Genomic DNA, 19,108 nt, shown 5'->3' with positions numbered 1-19,108 from the left:
GCAAGACGTACATGTCACTAAACACAGGCACACCTGCAAGACGTACATGTCACTAAACACAGGCACACCTGCAAGATGTACATGTCACTAAACACAGGCACACCTGCAAGACGTACATGTCACTAAACACAGGCACACCTGCAAGATGTACATGTCACTAAACACAGGCACACCTGCAAGATGTACATGTCACTAAACACAGGCACACCTGCAAGATGTACATGTCACTAAACACAGGCACACCTGCAAGATGTACATGTCACTAAACACAGGCACACCTGCAAGATGTACATGTCACTAAAACACAGGCACACCTGCAAGATGTACATGTCACGTAAACACAGGCACACCTGCAAGACGTACATGTCACTAAACACAGGCACACCTGCAAGACGTACATGTCACTAAACACAGGCACACCTGCAAGATGTACATGTCACTAAACACAGGCACACCTGCAAGATGTACATGTCACTAAACACAGGCACACCTGCAAGATGTACATGTCACTAAACACAGGCACACCTGCAAGATGTACATGTCACTAAACACAGGCACACCTGCAAGACGTACATGTCACTAAACACAGGCACACCTGCAAGACGTACATGTCACTAAACACAGGCACACCTGCAAGATGTACATGTCACTAAACACAGGCACACCTGCAAGACGTACATGTCACTAAACACAGGCACACCTGCAAGATGTACATGTCACTAAACACAGGCACACCTGCAAGACGTACATGTCACTAAACACAGGCACACCTGCAAGATGTACATGTCACTAAACACAGGCACACCTGCAAGATGTACATGTCACTAAACACAGGCACACCTGCAAGACGTACATGTCACTAAACACAGGCACACCTGCAAGATGTACATGTCACTAAACACAGGCACACCTGCAAGACGTACATGTCACTAAACACAGGCACACCTGCAAGATGTACATGTCACTAAACACAGGCACACCTGCAAGACGTACATGTCACTAAACACAGGCACACCTGCAAGATGTACATGTCACTAAACACAGGCACACCTGCAAGACGTACATGTCACTAAACACAGGCACACCTGCAAGATGTACATGTCACTAAACACAGGCACACCTGCAAGACGTACATGTCACTAAACACAGGCACACCTGCAAGATGTACATGTCACTAAACACAGGCACACCTGCAAGACGTACATGTCACTAAACACAGGCACACCTGCAAGATGTACATGTCACTAAACACAGGCACACCTGCAAGAGGTAAATGTCAGTTTGAGGCTAAACACAAGCCGAGTACCTGAAGCAGCTGCGGTGGTAGACCTCTCCTCGGACCAGGTGTCTCTGGACCAGGTGCACATGTTGCAGGCAGCGCGGACAAGACGCGTGCGCTCTTCTGCCGCCACGGCCGTCGTCTCCGAAGGAAGGCGGAGAGGGGGAGCGCTGAAAAAGTTCATACCGGAAATTACCGGAGATGATGATGATGATGATGAGGAAAAAAAGCACTTTATGAGATGAAGTCCTGATCACCTGCTTGGGTAAGACCAGGTGTGCCGACCTCAGACCGGAAGGACCGGCTGCAAAGTCAAGAGAGGAAGATGTAAATGATGGCCTCTGAAGACCAGCTGGTGTGCAAACATCTTATTTGCATCAGGAACTAAACATTAGTCCTTATTTGCTTCTGCTGCAGGAACTAAACATTAGTCCTTATTTGCATCTGCTGCAGGAATTGGACAATAATGTGAAATGAAAGTAGATACAAGTGGAATAAAAGTGGACTATGATGTGAAATGAAAGTAGATACAAGTGGAATAAAAGTGGACTATGATGTGAAATGAAAGTAGATACAAGTGGAATAAAAGTGGACTATGATGTGAAATGAAAGTAGATACAAGTGGAATAAAAGTGGACTATGATGTGAAATGAAAGTAGATACAAGTGGAATAAAAGTGGACTATGATGTGAAATGAAAGTAGATACAAGTGGAATAAAAGTGGAATATGATTTGAAATGAAAGTAGCTACAAGTGGAATAAAAGTGGAATATGATTTGAAATGAAAGTAGCTACAAGTGGAATAAAGTGGAATATGATTTGAAATGAAAGTAGCTACAAGTGGAATAAAGTGGAATATGATTTGAAATGAAAGTAGCTACAAGTGGAATAAAGTGGAATATGATTTGAAATGAAAGTAGCTACAAGTGGAATAAAGTGGAATATGATTTGAAATGAAAGTAGCTACAAGTGGAATAAAGTGGAATATGATGTGAAATGAAAGTAGATACAAGTGGAATAAAAGTGGAATATGATTTGAAATGAAAGTAGCTACAAGTGGAATAAAGTGGAATATGATGTGAAATGAAAGTAGATACAAGTGGAATAAAAGTGGACTATGATGTGAAATGAAAGTAGCTACAAGTGGAATAAAAGTGGAATATGATGTGAAATGAAAGTAGATACAAGTGGAATAAAAGTGGAATATGATGTGAAATGAAAGTAGATACAAGTGGAATAAAAGTGGACTATGATGTGAAATGAAAGTAGATACAAGTGGAATAAAAGTGGACTATGACGTGAAATGAAAGTAGATACAAGTGGAATAAAAGTGGACTATGATGTGAAATGAAAGTAGATACAAGTGGAATAAAAGTGGACTATGATGTGAAATGAAAGTAGATACAAGTGGAATAAAAGTGGACTATGATGTGAAACGAAAGTAGATACAAGTGGAATAAAAGTGGACTATGATGTGAAATGAAAGTAGATACAAGTGGAATAAAAGTGGACTATGATGTGAAATGAAAGTAGATACAAGTGGAATAAAAGTGGACTATGATGTGAAACGAAAGTAGATACAAGTGGAATAAAAGTGGAATATGATGTGAAATGAAAGTAGATACAAGTGGAATAAAGTGGACTATGGTGTGAAATGAAAGTAGATACAAGTGGAATAAAAGTGGACTATGATGTGAAATGAAAGTAGATACAAGTGGAATAAAAGTGGAATATGATGTGAAATGAAAGTAGATACAAGTGGAATAAAAGTGGACTATGATGTGAAATGAAAGTAGATACAAGTGGAATAAAAGTGGACTATGATGTGAAATGAAAGTAGATACAAGTGGAATAAAAGTGGACTATGATGTGGAATGAAAGTAGCTACAAGTGGAATAAAATGGAATTAGCGACAGAATTGTTTGGTTTTTCATGTTTTTTGCTCACTTTTCCTATGTCCTACAGTGTCCATAAAAATGACATGTACATGCGTCATGGCCAATTATGCAAATTAGAAGATGATGCCAGCGAGCCCCCACCTGCCTTCCCACAACCACTGCCACAACTAGATTGCAGTCCTGTTGATTTCTAGCATGCAGTGGAAGTTGAAAACGGGAGCGGGTGAACGTTTCCAGAAAAGTCTAGGTGTGTTTTTTTAAAGAAGAGTATTTTTTGAAATGTCAACATGGCGTTTGATGCATTTGCTTGTGGAATGTGTGGAATGTGTGGAATGTGTGGAATGTGTGCTGTGCAGAACAATGACAAAGAGTCCAATGAGAAGAAAGATGGAGGATGGATCACAGACCTGTGCTGAAGTAGTGGTAGAACTTGGACAGGTAGGTCAGCACACCCAAGCAGTCTGGCACCGGACTGGCGAGCAGGTCTTCAGGGACCAGGAAGGCAGGAATACCAAGTCTGCTCTCTGCCAGCGCAAAGGCCTGAAGAGAGAAAGGTGTTACATCCACTTGTAGAGGTCTCACATACTGAAGAGAGAAAGGTGTTACATCCACTAGTAGAGGTCTCACATACTGAAGAGACAAAGGTGTTACATCCACTAGTAGAAGTTTCACATACTGAAGAGAGAAAGGTGTTACATCCACTAGTAGAAGTTTCACATACTGAAGAGAGAAAGGTGTTACATCCACTAGTAGAGGTCTCACATACTGAAGAGACAAAGGTGTTACATCCACTAGTAGAAGTTTCACATACTGAAGAGAGAAAGGTGTTACATCCACTAGTAGAGGTCTCACATACTGAAGAGAGAAAGGTGTTACATCCACTAGTAGAGGTCTCACATACTGAAGAGACAAAGGTGTTACATCCACTAGTAGAAGTTTCACATACTGAAGAGAGAAAGGTGTTACATCCACTAGTAGAGGTCTCACATACTGAAGAGAGAAAGGTGTTACATCCACTAGTAGAGGTCTCACATACTGAAGAGAGAAAGGTGTTACATCCACTAGAGGGCGCTCTATCTCAAATACAGAAAGTAACATAGTTTGGGTCACGGCCAAACATGAAGTGAGAGGACTTTTTAGGCTTGGACACAATTGATTTATAACAAAACAATCGTTATACTTGAAATCTAATTCCATTCTTTAAAATGAGAATGGATTAGAACTTTTTTTTTTTTTTTTTTTGTGGCAGAAACATACTTCCATAAATGTGAGAATGAGAATCCATTCTGAATCGAACGGTCACCACAAGAATGGGAATTGGATGAAATGTTAGCTGGCCAAAGATTCACAGCCCAAGTGTTTATGCCAGGGTTCCGGCCCTGCGCCCCACGTGACCAGTGTGTGTGCGTGGGACTCACCAGCTGGTTGTTTTCATAGACGTTGGCTGCTGACAGGGAGCTGAAATCTCTGATTGAAGGGGGGGACACAAAAGATGAGCGTTAAAAGTCTAATATTTCACCTACAAGAAGGTCAAAAGTGGACTGCATGTGTGTCAAGAAGAGACACGAGTCATCCAATTTGAGGGTAAAAAGGTGTCGGGAGGGATTGGGAAGGATTATGGAGAAGTGGGTTGATTAGTGTCATTCCAAGTTTAGTCACAACAAATGGAGATGTGTCCACAAAGAAGCACAAATAGACTTGAGTTAGGAGCCACAAAAAGAAACTGACATCAGGTCCGGCCGGTGTTTGTGGATGATGGCGCAGAAAGCCAGGCCGTCTCTGAAGGCGCTGGACAAGTTGTTGATTTCCACATTTGGGTAAGTCGCGCAGGTTTGTCTGCACCACTGCAGCAAGGCCAAAGATGACGACGCCATGTCACGTGGGGCCCTCATCTCATCTCCCTCATCACGCCTGCAAACAAACACCTTCTTGATTGCCTTCTTTCAAGTAACCTGACAGGACCTGAAACACTCACGTCGTCACTGCCTTCCACCAGAGAGAAAGAACACCCACGCCAGCCACGAGTTGCCAATCACCACGCAGCGTGGAAATGTCCAAGTCCTGCACTAAACCCCCAAAATGTACTCGTCTCCGTCGCTTTGTTTAGAAAAAACAAAAATCCCCTTCTTGAGCCTGTTGTCTGTCACGCTGTGATGCGCACTCCTTGCACCTCCCTGTAGACGCCACCAGAGGGAGACATTCCACTGTTCACTAGTGGGTGGACGGGTCAACACAGACGTCTGAAATATAGGCTAGTATCATTGCACCTCCCCGTAGACGCCACCAGAGGGAGACATTCCACTGTTCACTAGTGGGTGGACGGGTCAACCTAGACGTCTGTAATATTATATAGCAACAAGTAAAATAGCCTTGTTTGCTAACGCAAAGCAGGTGCGAGCAATAGCGCTCAAAGGAAGTCATGAAGCTGCTACAGGAAAACACCAACAAAACAGGAGGAGCCACCAAAATAACAGCGCAAGACAAGAACTAAAACACAGGAAAACACCAACAAACTCAAAATAAGGCAGGACGACCTGGTGGAGTATCATTTTTTTTTAACGTTTTCTGCTGGTGGTGTGCCTCCGTATTTGTATTGTTTTTCAACCTTTTTTGAGGCGAGGCACTTTTTTTTTCCATTTCAAAATACAGAGGCACACCACCAGCAGAAAACGTAAATAAAAAAAGATACTCCACCATGTCGTCGTGCCTTATTTTGTAATGACAATCTCAAACAAACAGAAGAAGTCTGGAGCTTAAGTCAATTTGTTAAACGCAAAAATGATGACTAAAGTGATGAAGATGTATTTTCATTTGCACTTTAATTGAATTGATAGTTTAGTCAAGAAACATAAACATTTAGTGTATTTATTTTAGCATTACATAATTGTAAGTAAATATATTTTTCGTCAGTTATTTATGAGTACCTTCTTATGCAGTATATTTGGTTAGTACTTATTTTTATAACAGGCTTGACCTAAGCTTAAAGTTTGCGTGTCAAATAAATAATAATATATGTGATTAACACATGCTTTCATGTCATTTGAAAAGGTAGTGAACAGTAAGTAGGTCAGATATAATTATTGAATACCATTGAAATCAAGGGACTACTAATTCAGTGTTAATATTCGAGTGGGCCCCGGCCCCTCTTCAGTGGAAAAGTTAGGCCCCGAGGTCAGAAAAGTTAAGAACGCCTGCTCTAGGATACAGGAAGTGAGCGATAACACGTCTTTTTTTATTGTATGATGTAAAGATTGAGGGTAAGAACAAACATGTCGACCAACAAAACAAGATTTGAATATCAAAATACTAAAAATTGCAATTTTACTGCAAGAGTCACATCATGCAGATTTAATATCAAAATAAAAGCCTGCATACTCACAGCCACAGCGTAGAAATCGAACAATTCTAATATGATTTGATTGAATGATTGATTGATTGAAACTTTTATTAGTAGATTGCACAGTACAGTACATATTCCGTACAATTTACCACTAAATGGTAACACCCCAATAAGTTCTTCAATTTGTTGAAGTCGGGGTCCACGTTAATCATTCCATGGTAATGAAATATGAGATATGAAATGTTTGTATCAAACTCAACTAATGTATTTATTAGAGATGTCCGATAATATCGGCCGATAAATGCTTTAAAATTTTATATCGGAAATTATCTGTATCTGTGTTTTTATTATAGTTATCGTTTTTGTTTTTTTTCCGTTTTTTTGTTGTTGTTTTATTTATTAAATCAACATAAACAACAGAAGATACACTTACAATTAGTGCACCAACCCAAAAAACCTCCCTCCCCCATTTACACTCATTCACACAAAAGGGTTGTTTCTTTCTGTTATCAATATTCTGCTTCCTATATTATATATCAATATATATCCGTCAGTCTACCCCAGGGTAGCTGTGGCTACAAAAGTAGCTTACCACCACCAGGTGTGAATGAATGATGGGTTTTTAACATGTAAAGCGACTTTGGGTACTTAGAAAAGCGCTATATAAATCCCAGGTATTATTATTATTATTATTATTATTATATAAATACAGTCTGCAAGGGATACAGTCCGTAAGCACACATGATTGTGCGTGCTGCTGGGCCAATAATAGTACTAACCTTTAACACTTCATTTTACTCATTTTATTAATTACTAGTTTCTATGTAACTGTTTTTTTATTGTTTTACTTTATTTTTTATTCAAGATTTTTTTTTTTAGTTTATTCATCTTATTTTATTTTATTAATTAAAAAAAAAACAACCTTATCTTCACCATACCTGGTTGTCCAAATTAGGCATAATAATGTGTTAATTCCACGACTGTATATATCGGTATCGGTTGATATTGGTATCGGTAATTAAGAGTTGGACAATATCGGAATATCGGATATTGGCAAAAAAAAGCCATTATCGGACATCCATAGTATTTATCGAATTTATCAATAGGTGTTGCAATTAAAGTTCACTGTAGCTTTTAGTTTGAAATAGGACTGACTTCCGGTATTTCTTCCTACTTCCTACTTCCTACAAGACGTACCACACAAGAATCGCCATTCATACACATTGCCATTTACTTTGGGTCTAAAAAGCCTGATTTTTTAAATCAAATTATTATATTATTTGTTTTGTTTTTTTCCCCCACACGATGTAGTAATTATTTTTGCCGACGAGCACAGCGTAAATACTAAGTATAGTCACTGTAGTTTTTATTTTTTTATTTTATAAACCTTTATTTATAAACTGCAACATTTACAAACAATGGAGAGATAATAATAATCAAAATAAGTAGAAAAACAGTACTAGTCACTTTAGTTCTAGGTCAACAGCGCCTTGACGCGCGGTCACGTGACAGGAGGCGGCCGCCAGGACGACGTCAATCTCGCCGTGATGGCTGCTCCGCCCGATACGGAGAGTTTGGAGTCTCGTATCAGTGAGTATTTGGTCTCCAAGTAAGGCGCGGTGTCGCCGAACATACATCGTGGGAATGTTAGAGCCTCATGCGTGTCGTGTCGTTGTGACAAAATGCCGCCCGAGCGAGATGCTAACGAAGATGCTAACGTGGCTACTACTACTACCTGTACCTGCCGGCTGTCCTGGCTCGATGCTTTATACTTTATATCCTAAAGCTCATCAAACTTCCACTAGGCGCTGTTGTGAAGACCAAATAAAGTTGTAGACGCCGTCACGACCACACTGCCGAGCTAGCTAACTAACTAACGTCAACACCTAACGCGGTGGAAGCCCAGGTGCCATTTGTCTTGTATTTGTACTGCTAAAATACATCTAACCAAGTATTTGTACTGATGAAATACATCTAACCAAGTATTTGTACTGCTAAAATACATCTAACCAAGTATTTGTACTGCTGAAATACATTTAACCAAGTATTTGTATTTCCGAAATACATTTAACCAAGTATTTGTACTGCTAAAATACATTTAACCAAGTATTTGTACTGCTGAAATACATCTAACCAAGTATTTGTACTGCTAAAATACATTTGACCAAGTATTTGTACTGCTAAAATACATCTAACCAAGTATTTGTACTGCTAAAATACATTTAGCCAAGTATTTGTACTGCTAAAATACATTTAACCAAGTATTTGTACTGCTAAAATACATCTAACCAAGTATTTGTACTGCTAAAATACATTTAACCAAGTATTTGTACTGCTAAAATACATTATACCAAGTATTTGTACTGCTAAAATACATTAAACCAAGTATTTGTACTGCTAAAATACATTTAACCAAGTATTTGTACTGCTAAAATACATTTAACCAAGTATTTGTACTGCTAAAATACATTTAACCAAGTATTTGTACTGCTAAAATACATTTAACCAAGTATTTGTACTGCTAAAATACATTTAACCAAGTATTTGTACTACTAAAATACATTTAACCAAGTGTTTGTACTGCTAAAATACATTTAGCCAAGTATTTGTACTGCTAAAATACATTTAACCAAGTATTTGTACTGCTAAAATACATTTAAAAAAGTATTTGTACTGCTAAAATACATTTAGCCAAGTATTTGTACTGCCGAAATACATTTAACCAAGAAAATACATAGTCTAAAGCAGTGTTTTTCAACCACTGTGCCGCGGCACACTGAGATATTGTCTGGTGTGCCGTGGGAAATGATGCAACTTCACCTAACTGGTCCCAAAAAATATTTTTTGCAAATCAATAATTATAATAATGTGCCGTCGTCTAGTGTTTTTGAACCTTTTTTGAGCCAAGCCACATTTTTTGCGTTGAAAAAATGCGGAGGCATACCACCAGCAGAAATCATTCAAAAACGAAACTCAGTTGACAATAAAGAGTCGTTGTCGCTAGAGATGTCCGATATTCCGATATTGTCCAACTCTTAATTACCGATTCCGATATCAAGCGATACCACTATATATAGTTGTGGAATTAACATATTATTATGCCTAATTTTGTTGTGATTCCCCGCTGGATGCATTAAACAATGTAACAAGGTTTTCCAAAATGAATCAACTCAAGTTATGGAAAAAAGTGCCAACATGGCACTGCCATATTTATTATTGAAGTCACAAAGTGCTTTTTTTTTTAACATGCCTCAAAACAGCAGCTTGGAATTTGGGACATGCTCTCCCTGAGAGAGCATGAGGAGGTTGAGGTGGAGGTAGGGGGTAGCGGAGGGTGTATATTGTAGCGTCTCAGAAGAGTTAGTGCTGCAAGGGGTTCTGGGTATTTGTTCTGTTGTGTTTATGTTGTGTTACAGTGCGGATGTTCTCCCGAAATGTGTTTGTCATTCTTGTTTGGTGTGGGTTCACAGTGTGGCACATATTTGTAACAGTGTTAAACTTGTTTATACGGGCACCCTCAGTGTGACCTGTATGGCTGTTGACCAAGTATGCCTTGCATTCACTTGTGTGTGTGACAAGCCGTAGATGTTATGTGACTGGGCCGGCACGCAAAGGAAGTGCCTTTAAGGTTTATTGGTGCTCTGTACTTCTCCCTACGTCCGTGTACACAGCGGCCTTTTAAAAAGTCATACATTTTACTTTTTGAAACCGATACCGATAATTTCCGATATTGCATTTTTAAAGCATTTATCGGCCGATAATATCGGACATCCCTAGTTGTCGCAATTGTTGGATATGACTTTAAAGCATAACCAAGCATGCATCACTATAGCTCTTGTCTCAAAGTAGGTGTACTGTCACCACCTGTCACATCACACCCTGACTTAGACTTTTTTGCTGTTTTCTTGTGTGTAGTGTTTTACTTCTTGTCTTGCGCGCCTATTTTGGTGGCTTTTTCTCTTTTTTCTGTGTTTTCCTGTAGCAGTTTTCCTTTGAGCGATATTTCCCGCATCTACTTTGTTTTAGCAATCAAGAATATTTTAGTTGTTTTTATCCTTCATTGTGGGGACATTGTTGATTGTCATGTCATGTTTGGATGTACATTGTCTTTGCTTCACAGTAAGTCTTTGCTGTCGGCCAGCATTCTGTTTTTGTTTACTTTGTAGCCAGTTCAGTTTTAGTTTTGTTCTGCATAGCCGTCACTAAGATTGTTTATATGAATAAATGGAATAATATTGCTGGGTTGCAATCACGTGACTGAGAGCCACTTCCGGGTTTCAGGTGCAGGGCAAGAGGCTAATTCGGCTACTGTTTGTTTACATAAATCGGTGCTGATTTGGATGTATTTTTAAAGGTTTGGAGGCAAATATACGAGCTGTCCAGAAAAAACATTGAAGTGGATTTATCAGGGTTCGTACGGGTGCTTTAAAAACCTTGAAAGTACTTGGATTTTAATGTTGTGTTTTCGAGGTTTGAAAAATGCTTGAATTTTGGGTGAAGTGCTTGGAAATGCTTGTAAATGTTCATCATATTTCTCGGAAGTCTGACCCGATAGGTTAATTATAAAATGGAAACAAATAGAATAAGTATCCTTAAAAATGAAAGCTACACGCCTGATCTGTTGGCTTTGCATGAGGTTGTTGTCATGCCATATATGCGGCTCTGTGTCGCCCCCAAGAGAACAGTGGTGCATCGGTTGTCGTTTTAATGAACATGATGTATGCATGAATTATGATACAAAGAAGTAAACAATAATAATTAATGTTATTTCTTCTAAGGGCTCTCCCTTAGAGATAGGGTGAGAAGCTCTGTCATCCGGGGGGAGCCGCTGCTCTTCCACATGGAGTGGAGCCAGATGAGGTGGTTCGGGCATCTGGTCAGGATGCCACCCAAACGCCTCCCTAGGGAGGTGTTTAGGGCAGGTCCGACCAGTAGGAGGCCACGGGGAAGACCCGGGAAACGTTGGGAAGACTATGTCTCCCGGCTGGCCTGGGAACGCCTCGGGATCCCCCGGGAAGAGCTAGACGAAGTGGCTGGGGAGAGGAAAGTCTGGGCTTCCCTGCTTAGGCTGCTGCCCTCGCGACCCGACCTCGGATAAGCGGAAGAGGATGGATGGATGGATGGTTATGTCTTGTAAGGAATCATGTGTACATGAATGATGATGATACAAACAAATAAGTAAACAACGTTTGCAAACACCAATGACATTGAATAGTCTACAGAAACCCTGCTTGATTTTCTATGCCCATTCAGTTAATGATAGCTGCCGGTTCAATGTTAGGCTTAGGTTTTAGCAGATTTTCCGTATTTTTCCTACAGACAGCATTTGGTGACCTCAAACAACAAGGCTATGGATTGATTCACACTGGTTTTTGCCTTTTGAAGGGTACTGGAAAAACTGGAAAATTTATCTTGAAAGGCCTTTAAAAGTGCTTGAATTTGGCCATGGAAAAGGTGTACGAACCCTGTTTTATACTCTCTTAGAGAGGTCATTATTAATTTATTGTGCATTTAAAACACTTCAGTGTGGTCGACATAACATGTAATGGTGGTTCTTTGGTCAAAATGTTGTTTAGATTATGTTTTACAGACCATCTTCAGGATGCGCCGTTTTGTAGGCGGTCGTATTTACGTGCCCAAAGAAAACAATCTGAAGTTGTCTTTATTTTTAAGTTATCACGCCATGATTTTACCAGTTGGGAATAGGTTTGCTAAAATGTTGACTTAATACATCATCTGATGCACAACAACACTAGAGAATTCTACATTTAATAAGATCCCTGTGTTGTCCGACTGTCCAACGTTTCAGACAGAGCAACCAACCCACTGAATCGGGATACGGACTGGAACAGCATCAATGCGTTCTGCGAACAGCTCAACAATGACTTGGAGGGGTAAGACCTGTTGCAGCACGACCGTGTTTACCTTGTGAAGGACACCATACACCCAGTACAGTGTTGATGTTGAGCGTTGTTTGTGTCTGATGTTGCAGACCTCAGCTGGCCACGAGGCTGTTGGCGCACAAGATACAATCTCCACAGGAGTGGGAGGCCATGCAGGCTCTACTGGTAAAGTCTGCTTTCAACCTGTCTGTTAGTCGTTGCAGATAACATGCACTCACCTCATCAGGTGCCATGGAATTGCATAACCCCTTTAGACTGGGCAGGTATTTCTAGTGTGTACTGAGGTGGACTTACGTGTAATGTTATGTGTTTGGAAAGAAGGATGACAATAGCGTTCAAGTTTTATAACCATTAGATCAGTGGTGTCCAAAATACGTCCCGCCGGCGTCCTCAATTTGGCCCCTCGGGACGTCCTCAGTCTATTATAATGGAATTTGGCCTGCGGGTTGTTTCCAAATTAATTTTAAATATCTAATAATCTGATTGCTGCAAAGTGGGTCACTCAAGTAAATGACCATGAATTGTGAGTGACATATCACAGCATTTACTTATATGACCCATTCCAAACAGCCTTTCCGACTCATGGCGCAAAAAAAACAAAACTGCAACCAAAACAGAGAGTCAAGACGCCTTGTCACTCATGACACAACCTGCTCATTGAACTTTGTGGATATTATTAAAAAATGTCCCAGCACCATAAAAGATTCAAAATGACACCTATTTAAATCCATTACAATGCATGATGGGGAAAATACAAAACATTCTCCGCACATATCCATGTTTGGTGCATTTTGGCTGATTGATACTTCTGATTGATTACAAAACTTTAAGGAGGTCATCACAGAAGTAAACAAGGTAGAAGTTGAACTTTCACATACTCTTAATATCCAATTATTAATTAGTATGTATATATCCATTGTATTTATATAATATGCAGATGTATAGGCTATATATATTGTTCCTTTACATGCAGTCGGCTTTGGGCTCTCGGCCAAACATTTTTTGCCCTATTCAAAAAGTTTGGACACTACTGGCATTGGATTAATAAATGGTCAATGACTTCTGGGGAAGAAATTTGCTAATTATTTCTATTATTTCCCTTCAAAGAGGCGTAGCTTGCTGACAGCCATGTTTTTCAACCAGCGTCAGTGGTTAGGTGGCTAAACACCCAAAAGTTACAGTAGGCATGAAGGTGTGTGAGAAATGTCAAGTCAATCTGACATATGGGGTCAAACTTTTGGATTTAAAGGGGAACTGCACTTTTTTTTAAAAATTTTGCTTATTATTCACAATAGTTATGTAAGACAAGAACACATGTTTTTCTTTTTATAATACATTCAACTCGTAAATAAATACTAGCAAAAGTCAACTTCTAATGAACATAATTAGATTTGTTTTATTACGCTTATAAAGTGCTCTACAAACATCCAAAAACCTCCATCAATGTTTTATATTCACGCTGTAAGTATATATGTAATGTAATTAGGGCTGCAACAACTAATCGATTAAATCGATTAAAATCGATTATAAAAATAGTTGCCAATTAATTTAGTCATCGATTCGTTGGATCTATGCTATGCGCATGCGCAGAGGCTTTTTTTTTTTTTTTTTTTAATTTATTTATTTATTTTTTTTTTTAAATAAGTCTTTATTTATAAACTGCAACATTTACAAACAGCTGAGAAACAATAATCAAAATAAGTATGGTGCCAGTATGCTGTTTTTTTTTCAATAAAATACTGGAAATAATAGAAATGTAGTTTGTCTCTTTTATCCGATTATTAATCGATTAATCGAAGTACTAATCGACAGATTAATCGATTATCAAATTAATCGTTAGTTGCAGCCCTAAATGTAATACCATCTAATATTTACATATTTTTAATCATTTTGAGCATACGACCTATTAATTTCACAGATCCATCACATTTGCTATTTCCTTCAACAACAACTACTAATCATAGCAGACTTCACGAGAGACAACAAAGACTACTTTTAAGACAAATAATGATCCAGAAACTTGTATTTTTGATCCTGAATGTAAGGAGGAGGAACTGCAAGTTTAAGAAGCTGAGTGATAAGCAGATCCAGCAAGTAGCAGTATTGTTAAGTGCTAAACAAGATATACAAACTACCAACATGAAACAATTATAAATGATAAATGATAAATGGGTTATACTTGTATAGCGCTTTTCTACCTTTAAGGTACTCAAAGCGCTTTGACACTATTTCCACATTCACCCATTCACACACACTGATGGCGGGAGCTGCCATGCAAGGCGCTAACCAGCAGCCATCAGGAGCAAGGGTGAAGTGTCTTGCCCAAGGACACAACGGACGTGACTAGGATGGTAGAAGGTGGGGATTGAACCCCAGTACCCAGAAACCCTCCGATTGCTGGCATGGCCACTCTACCAACTTCGCAACTTACTGTACAATGTCTGCTCTCACTGGGATGCTTACTGGTGGCATGGTTTTTATCTTCCTGTTAAGATGAAAATTATTCATAATCCTCATGCAAGGAAAAAACACTCACACAAAAAAACAGCGTCTTTTTGTGTCTTTCTCGCCATCTTCGTGTCTAAACTGAAAGTCAAAGTTGACCAACTTCTCGGTTTATGGCCACAACCTTCTACTATTCAAGTGAGTGGCATGATTTATATTCTAGAATGAACATTTACCAACTCATAGAGGCGATGCAGCAGCTCAGTAAGTCAATATAGCAGCATAAGCTGCTTAGCTCTCTGAGATCATGATGTTGCAAAAAATAGTTCCTCTGCATTAGCACTTATAATAATATCATAAATACTTGGTTAATACTCAGATCAGAAGATGTAACTGGATTGTTGTTAGCAGTTTTTGGATGTTTTTAGAGGGCTATATGGGTGCAATAGAGTATTCCCATTAGCTGGATTGTTAGCCACTTCGTACTTGCCCGTATTTTACGAATTAGAATGCATAAAAAATTAGAATGCATAAAAAAGGAAAGCATATGTGTTCTTCTTTTGGATTGTGAATGATAGACAAAAAAGTATGGTTACTCTTTAAAAATAGCGCCACCATATGGTGTATTTGTCAGGAAAATAATAGCACAGGCAACAGGATTTTTTTTTTTTTTTGTTCCAAATTTTTCACCCTTGCGCTTGTAGCATTTGAGCAGTAGAATTACAGCTTCAATAATGACTCGATTAATGTGGTTAGAAAAAAGCTTGGATTTATTTTCTGTTTCTTCAACTGATCATTTATTGAGTGCCATAATAACAATTGATCAATTCTAACTACACGGAGTGGCAGGAAATTCAAATACTTAGGCATACTTTCCGCACGGCGGCTGCAGTAGAGAGCACATGAGAGAGCGGTGGTGTGTGCTTGTCATGAGCAGTTAAGGTTTTTTTTTATTTTATATATAAGAATGAAGGTTATGGCAAGCTGAAAAATTGTTAATTTGAACTATTTTCCTTAAAATACGCATTGAGGCTTTTAAGTGTGTTTTATTCGATTAATCGAACAAACTAATCAATAGGTTAACTAAAATTTTCGATAGCTACAGTACTAATCAGAATAGTTGGCTCGACATCAAGCAAACAAACAAATACATTACAAGTAAGAGCAAACATGTCCTGCTATCAAAATATGTCTTTTCCACATGGCCTGATGTTAGTCTGTTCCCTCTTCAGGTGCTGGAGACATGTATGAAAAATTGTGGGAAAAGGTTTCACAATGAAGTGGGCAAGTTCCGCTTTCTTAACGAACTTATCAAAGTAGTTTCTCCGAAGGTAAAGCTATCATCAAACCGTTTCTGCACGTGTCTGCATTGGTTTTCTCACACACATGTATCAATCACAGTACTTAGGCTCACGCTCACCAGAGCCAGTGAAGAAGAAGGTCTTGGAGTTGATCTACAGCTGGACTTTGGGGTTACCAGACGAAGCCAAGATCTCAGATGCCTATCAGATGCTCAAGAAACAAGGTGGGAGGATTTCTGCCCACAGTTATTAATTATACATTGGGAGTGCTTGAGTGCAGTGTGTTGTTTGGCCGGAAAAATGATCCATTCAAAATGTGCAGGTATTCTCAAACAAGACCCACAGTTGCCCCCTGATTTACTACCTAGTCTTCCTCCACCCAGACCTAAAAATGCCATTTTTGAGGACGAAGAGAAGTCCAAAGTAAGAACTTTTCTGTGCACTAACACTTGTCACCGTGACATTTTTATGCTCAGTTTCCGCCACACGTTTGCTCCCGCCTCCTTTGAAAACTCCTTTTGCCACAACAGATGTTGTCACGCCTGCTGAACAGCTCGCATCCTGAGGACTTGAAGGCCGCCAACAAACTCATCAAGGAAATGGTCCAGGAGGTAACTCTCCTTTTTACTTTATATTACTTGTATTTTATTTTAAAAAGGTATTTTTTGGTTTTGTTATACAACTGTCCTTTTTTTAAATCGTTATATTCCGCTCTATCATGTCTTGCGCCTCCAAGTTACTTTCATGCGAGAGACAAATAGAGATCCCCAAAAATATCTTTGTTGTATCTTGTATAACTAACCTGCAGGTGAGAACACAGCATGCCAGGTAGGTTGCGTGCACATTTAGGTTGTATTTAATAGTGGGAAAAGGAGGGATATAGCATTACTTGTGTTCCTAATATAATGGCTTTGACTGCAGGCGAGACGTGCCAGGTAATAAAAGTCAAGTGTGCGCGTGTCAATGTGCTGCCGCGCAGACATGTTCTGTCACACCGGAAACATTTACAGTAGAAATTAGCCGCAACATTGTATAAAGCGCATGGCTCAGTGTGTTGGTAAAACGTAGTGGCCTATAGACGGGAAATGACTGTAATCAAAGGGATCATGAAAGGCAACATTTGCTACAAAAGCATAGCTCCGCCTCTACAAGTGTGCAAATTGTTGTTTGTTCGACCGATAGGGTCCTAAAGTTGGACTGGTTAATCGCGATCGACAGAAATCCTCCAGCAGCAAACCACCCTTCATCACTTCCTTAAGAACAAATATATATAAACATAACATAGAGAGATCCCTCCCTCATATAGCAGCACTTTTCCCTCCTGGTGTAATATTGTTATATATATATATATATATATATATATATATATATTAGGGCTGTGAATCTTTGGGTGTCCCACGATTCGATTCAATATCGATTCTTGGGGTCACGATTCCATTCCAAATCGTTTTTTTTTTTTCAATTCAACACGATTCTCGATTCAAAAACGATTTTTTTCTCGATTCAAAAGGATTGTCTATTCATGGAATACATAGATTTCAGCAGGATCTACCCCAGTCTGCTGACATGCAAGCAGAGTAGTAGATTTTTGTAAAAAGCTTTTATAATTGTAAAGGACAATGTTTTATCAACTGATTGCAATAATGTACATTTGTTTTAACTATTAAATGAACCAAAAATATGACTTATTTTATCTTTGTGAAAATATTGGACACAGTGTGTTGTCAAGCTTATGAGATGCGATGCAAGTGTAAGCCACTGTCACACTATTGTTCTTTTTTATAAATGTCTAATGATAATGTCAATGAGGGATTTTTAATCACTGCTATGTTGAAATTGTAACTAATATTGATACTGTTGTTGATAATATTATTTTTTCTTTCACTACTTTTGGTTTGTACTGTGTCGTGTTTGTGTCTCCTCTCAATTGCTCTGTTTATTGCAGTTCTGAGTGTTGCTGGGTCGGGTTTGCTTTTGGAATTGGATTGCATTGTTATGGTATTGCTGTGTATTGTTTTGTTGGATTGATTCATTTAAAAAAAAGAAAATTGGAACACCCAACTGCGCCCAAGACCCAACCTCCAGGCTGATGATTTTAGCTTATCCTGAAGAACTTGCACCTAATCCTCCTTTTTCATTGTCCCATTTAAAGCACCAGTTCCATTGGCAGCTAAACAGGCCCAGAGCATAATACTACCACCACCATGCTTGATGGTAGGCATGGTGTTCCTGGGATTAAAGGCCTCACCTTTTCTCCTCCAAACATATTGCTGGGTATTGTGGCCAAACAGCTACATTTTTGTTTCATCTGACCATAGAATTTTCCTCCAGAAGGTCTTATCTTTGTCCATGTGATGTCAGATGAAACAAAAATTGAGCTGCTTGGCCACAATACCCAGCAATATGTTTTCCCAGGAACACCACACCTACGGTCAAGCATGGTGGTGGTAGTATTATGCTCTGGGCCTGATTTGCTGCCAATGAAACTGGTGCTTTAAATGGGACAATGAAAAAGGAGGATTAGCTCCAAATTGTTCAGGACAAGCTAAAATCATCAGTCCGGAGGTTGGGTCTTGGGCGCAGTTGGGTGTTCCAACAGGACAATGACCCCAAACACACCTCAAAAGTGGTAAAGGAATGGCTAAATCAGGCTAGAATGAAGGTTTTAGAATGGCCTTCCCCAAGTCCTGACTTAAAGGTGTGGACAATGCTGAAGAAACAAGTCCATGTCAGAAAAGCAACACATTTAGCTGAACTGCACCAATTTAGTGGTCAAGTGGTCAAACAGAAGCTTGTGGATGGCTACCAAAAGTGCCTTATTGCAGGTAAACTTGCCAAGGGACATGTAAGCAAATATTAACATTGCTGTATGTATACTTTTGACCCTCACATTTTCAGTAGACCCATAATAAGTTCATAAAAGAAGCAAACTTCATGAATGT

At 39.2% G+C, this 19,108-nt stretch overlaps 2 protein-coding genes across 3 annotated transcripts in view; one reads left to right on the top strand and one right to left on the bottom strand.

Annotated features, from left to right (window-relative positions):
• Positions 1-1,244: 1,244 nt before the first annotated feature.
• Positions 1,245-8,324, bottom strand: LOC133642949 (MICAL-like protein 1). Its single transcript, XM_062037372.1, has 8 exons — positions 8,259-8,324; positions 5,153-5,351; positions 4,906-5,088; positions 4,596-4,644; positions 3,585-3,717; positions 1,537-1,583; positions 1,307-1,449; positions 1,245-1,260 (listed from the first exon to the last, which is right to left on the bottom strand). The coding sequence occupies exons 3-8, from the start codon at positions 5,067-5,069 to the stop codon at positions 1,245-1,247; spliced, it is 552 nt and encodes a 183-aa protein (XP_061893356.1). The 5' UTR covers positions 5,070-5,088; positions 5,153-5,351; positions 8,259-8,324.
• The window catches only part of LOC133643018 (ADP-ribosylation factor-binding protein GGA1-like), a 26,409-nt gene continuing 15,020 nt past the window's right edge, over positions 7,720-19,108 (top strand). Inside the window, exons 1-7 of one of the 2 annotated variants that reach the window (XM_062037436.1) lie at positions 7,720-8,107; positions 12,327-12,411; positions 12,510-12,585; positions 16,098-16,196; positions 16,267-16,390; positions 16,489-16,589; positions 16,697-16,777. In XM_062037436.1, the coding sequence (XP_061893420.1) occupies positions 8,065-8,107; positions 12,327-12,411; positions 12,510-12,585; positions 16,098-16,196; positions 16,267-16,390; positions 16,489-16,589; positions 16,697-16,777 (609 nt within the window). In that variant the 5' untranslated portion in view covers positions 7,720-8,064. The remainder of the gene's footprint in view (positions 8,108-12,326; positions 12,412-12,509; positions 12,586-16,097; positions 16,197-16,266; positions 16,391-16,488; positions 16,590-16,696; positions 16,778-19,108) is intronic. The other variant, XM_062037437.1, reaches the window with a different exon arrangement.

This window comes from Entelurus aequoreus, linkage group LG25 (assembly GCF_033978785.1).
Source record: "Entelurus aequoreus isolate RoL-2023_Sb linkage group LG25, RoL_Eaeq_v1.1, whole genome shotgun sequence".
NCBI lineage: Eukaryota > Metazoa > Chordata > Actinopteri > Syngnathiformes > Syngnathidae > Entelurus > Entelurus aequoreus.
This window is presented reverse-complemented; position numbering and strand designations above follow the sequence as displayed.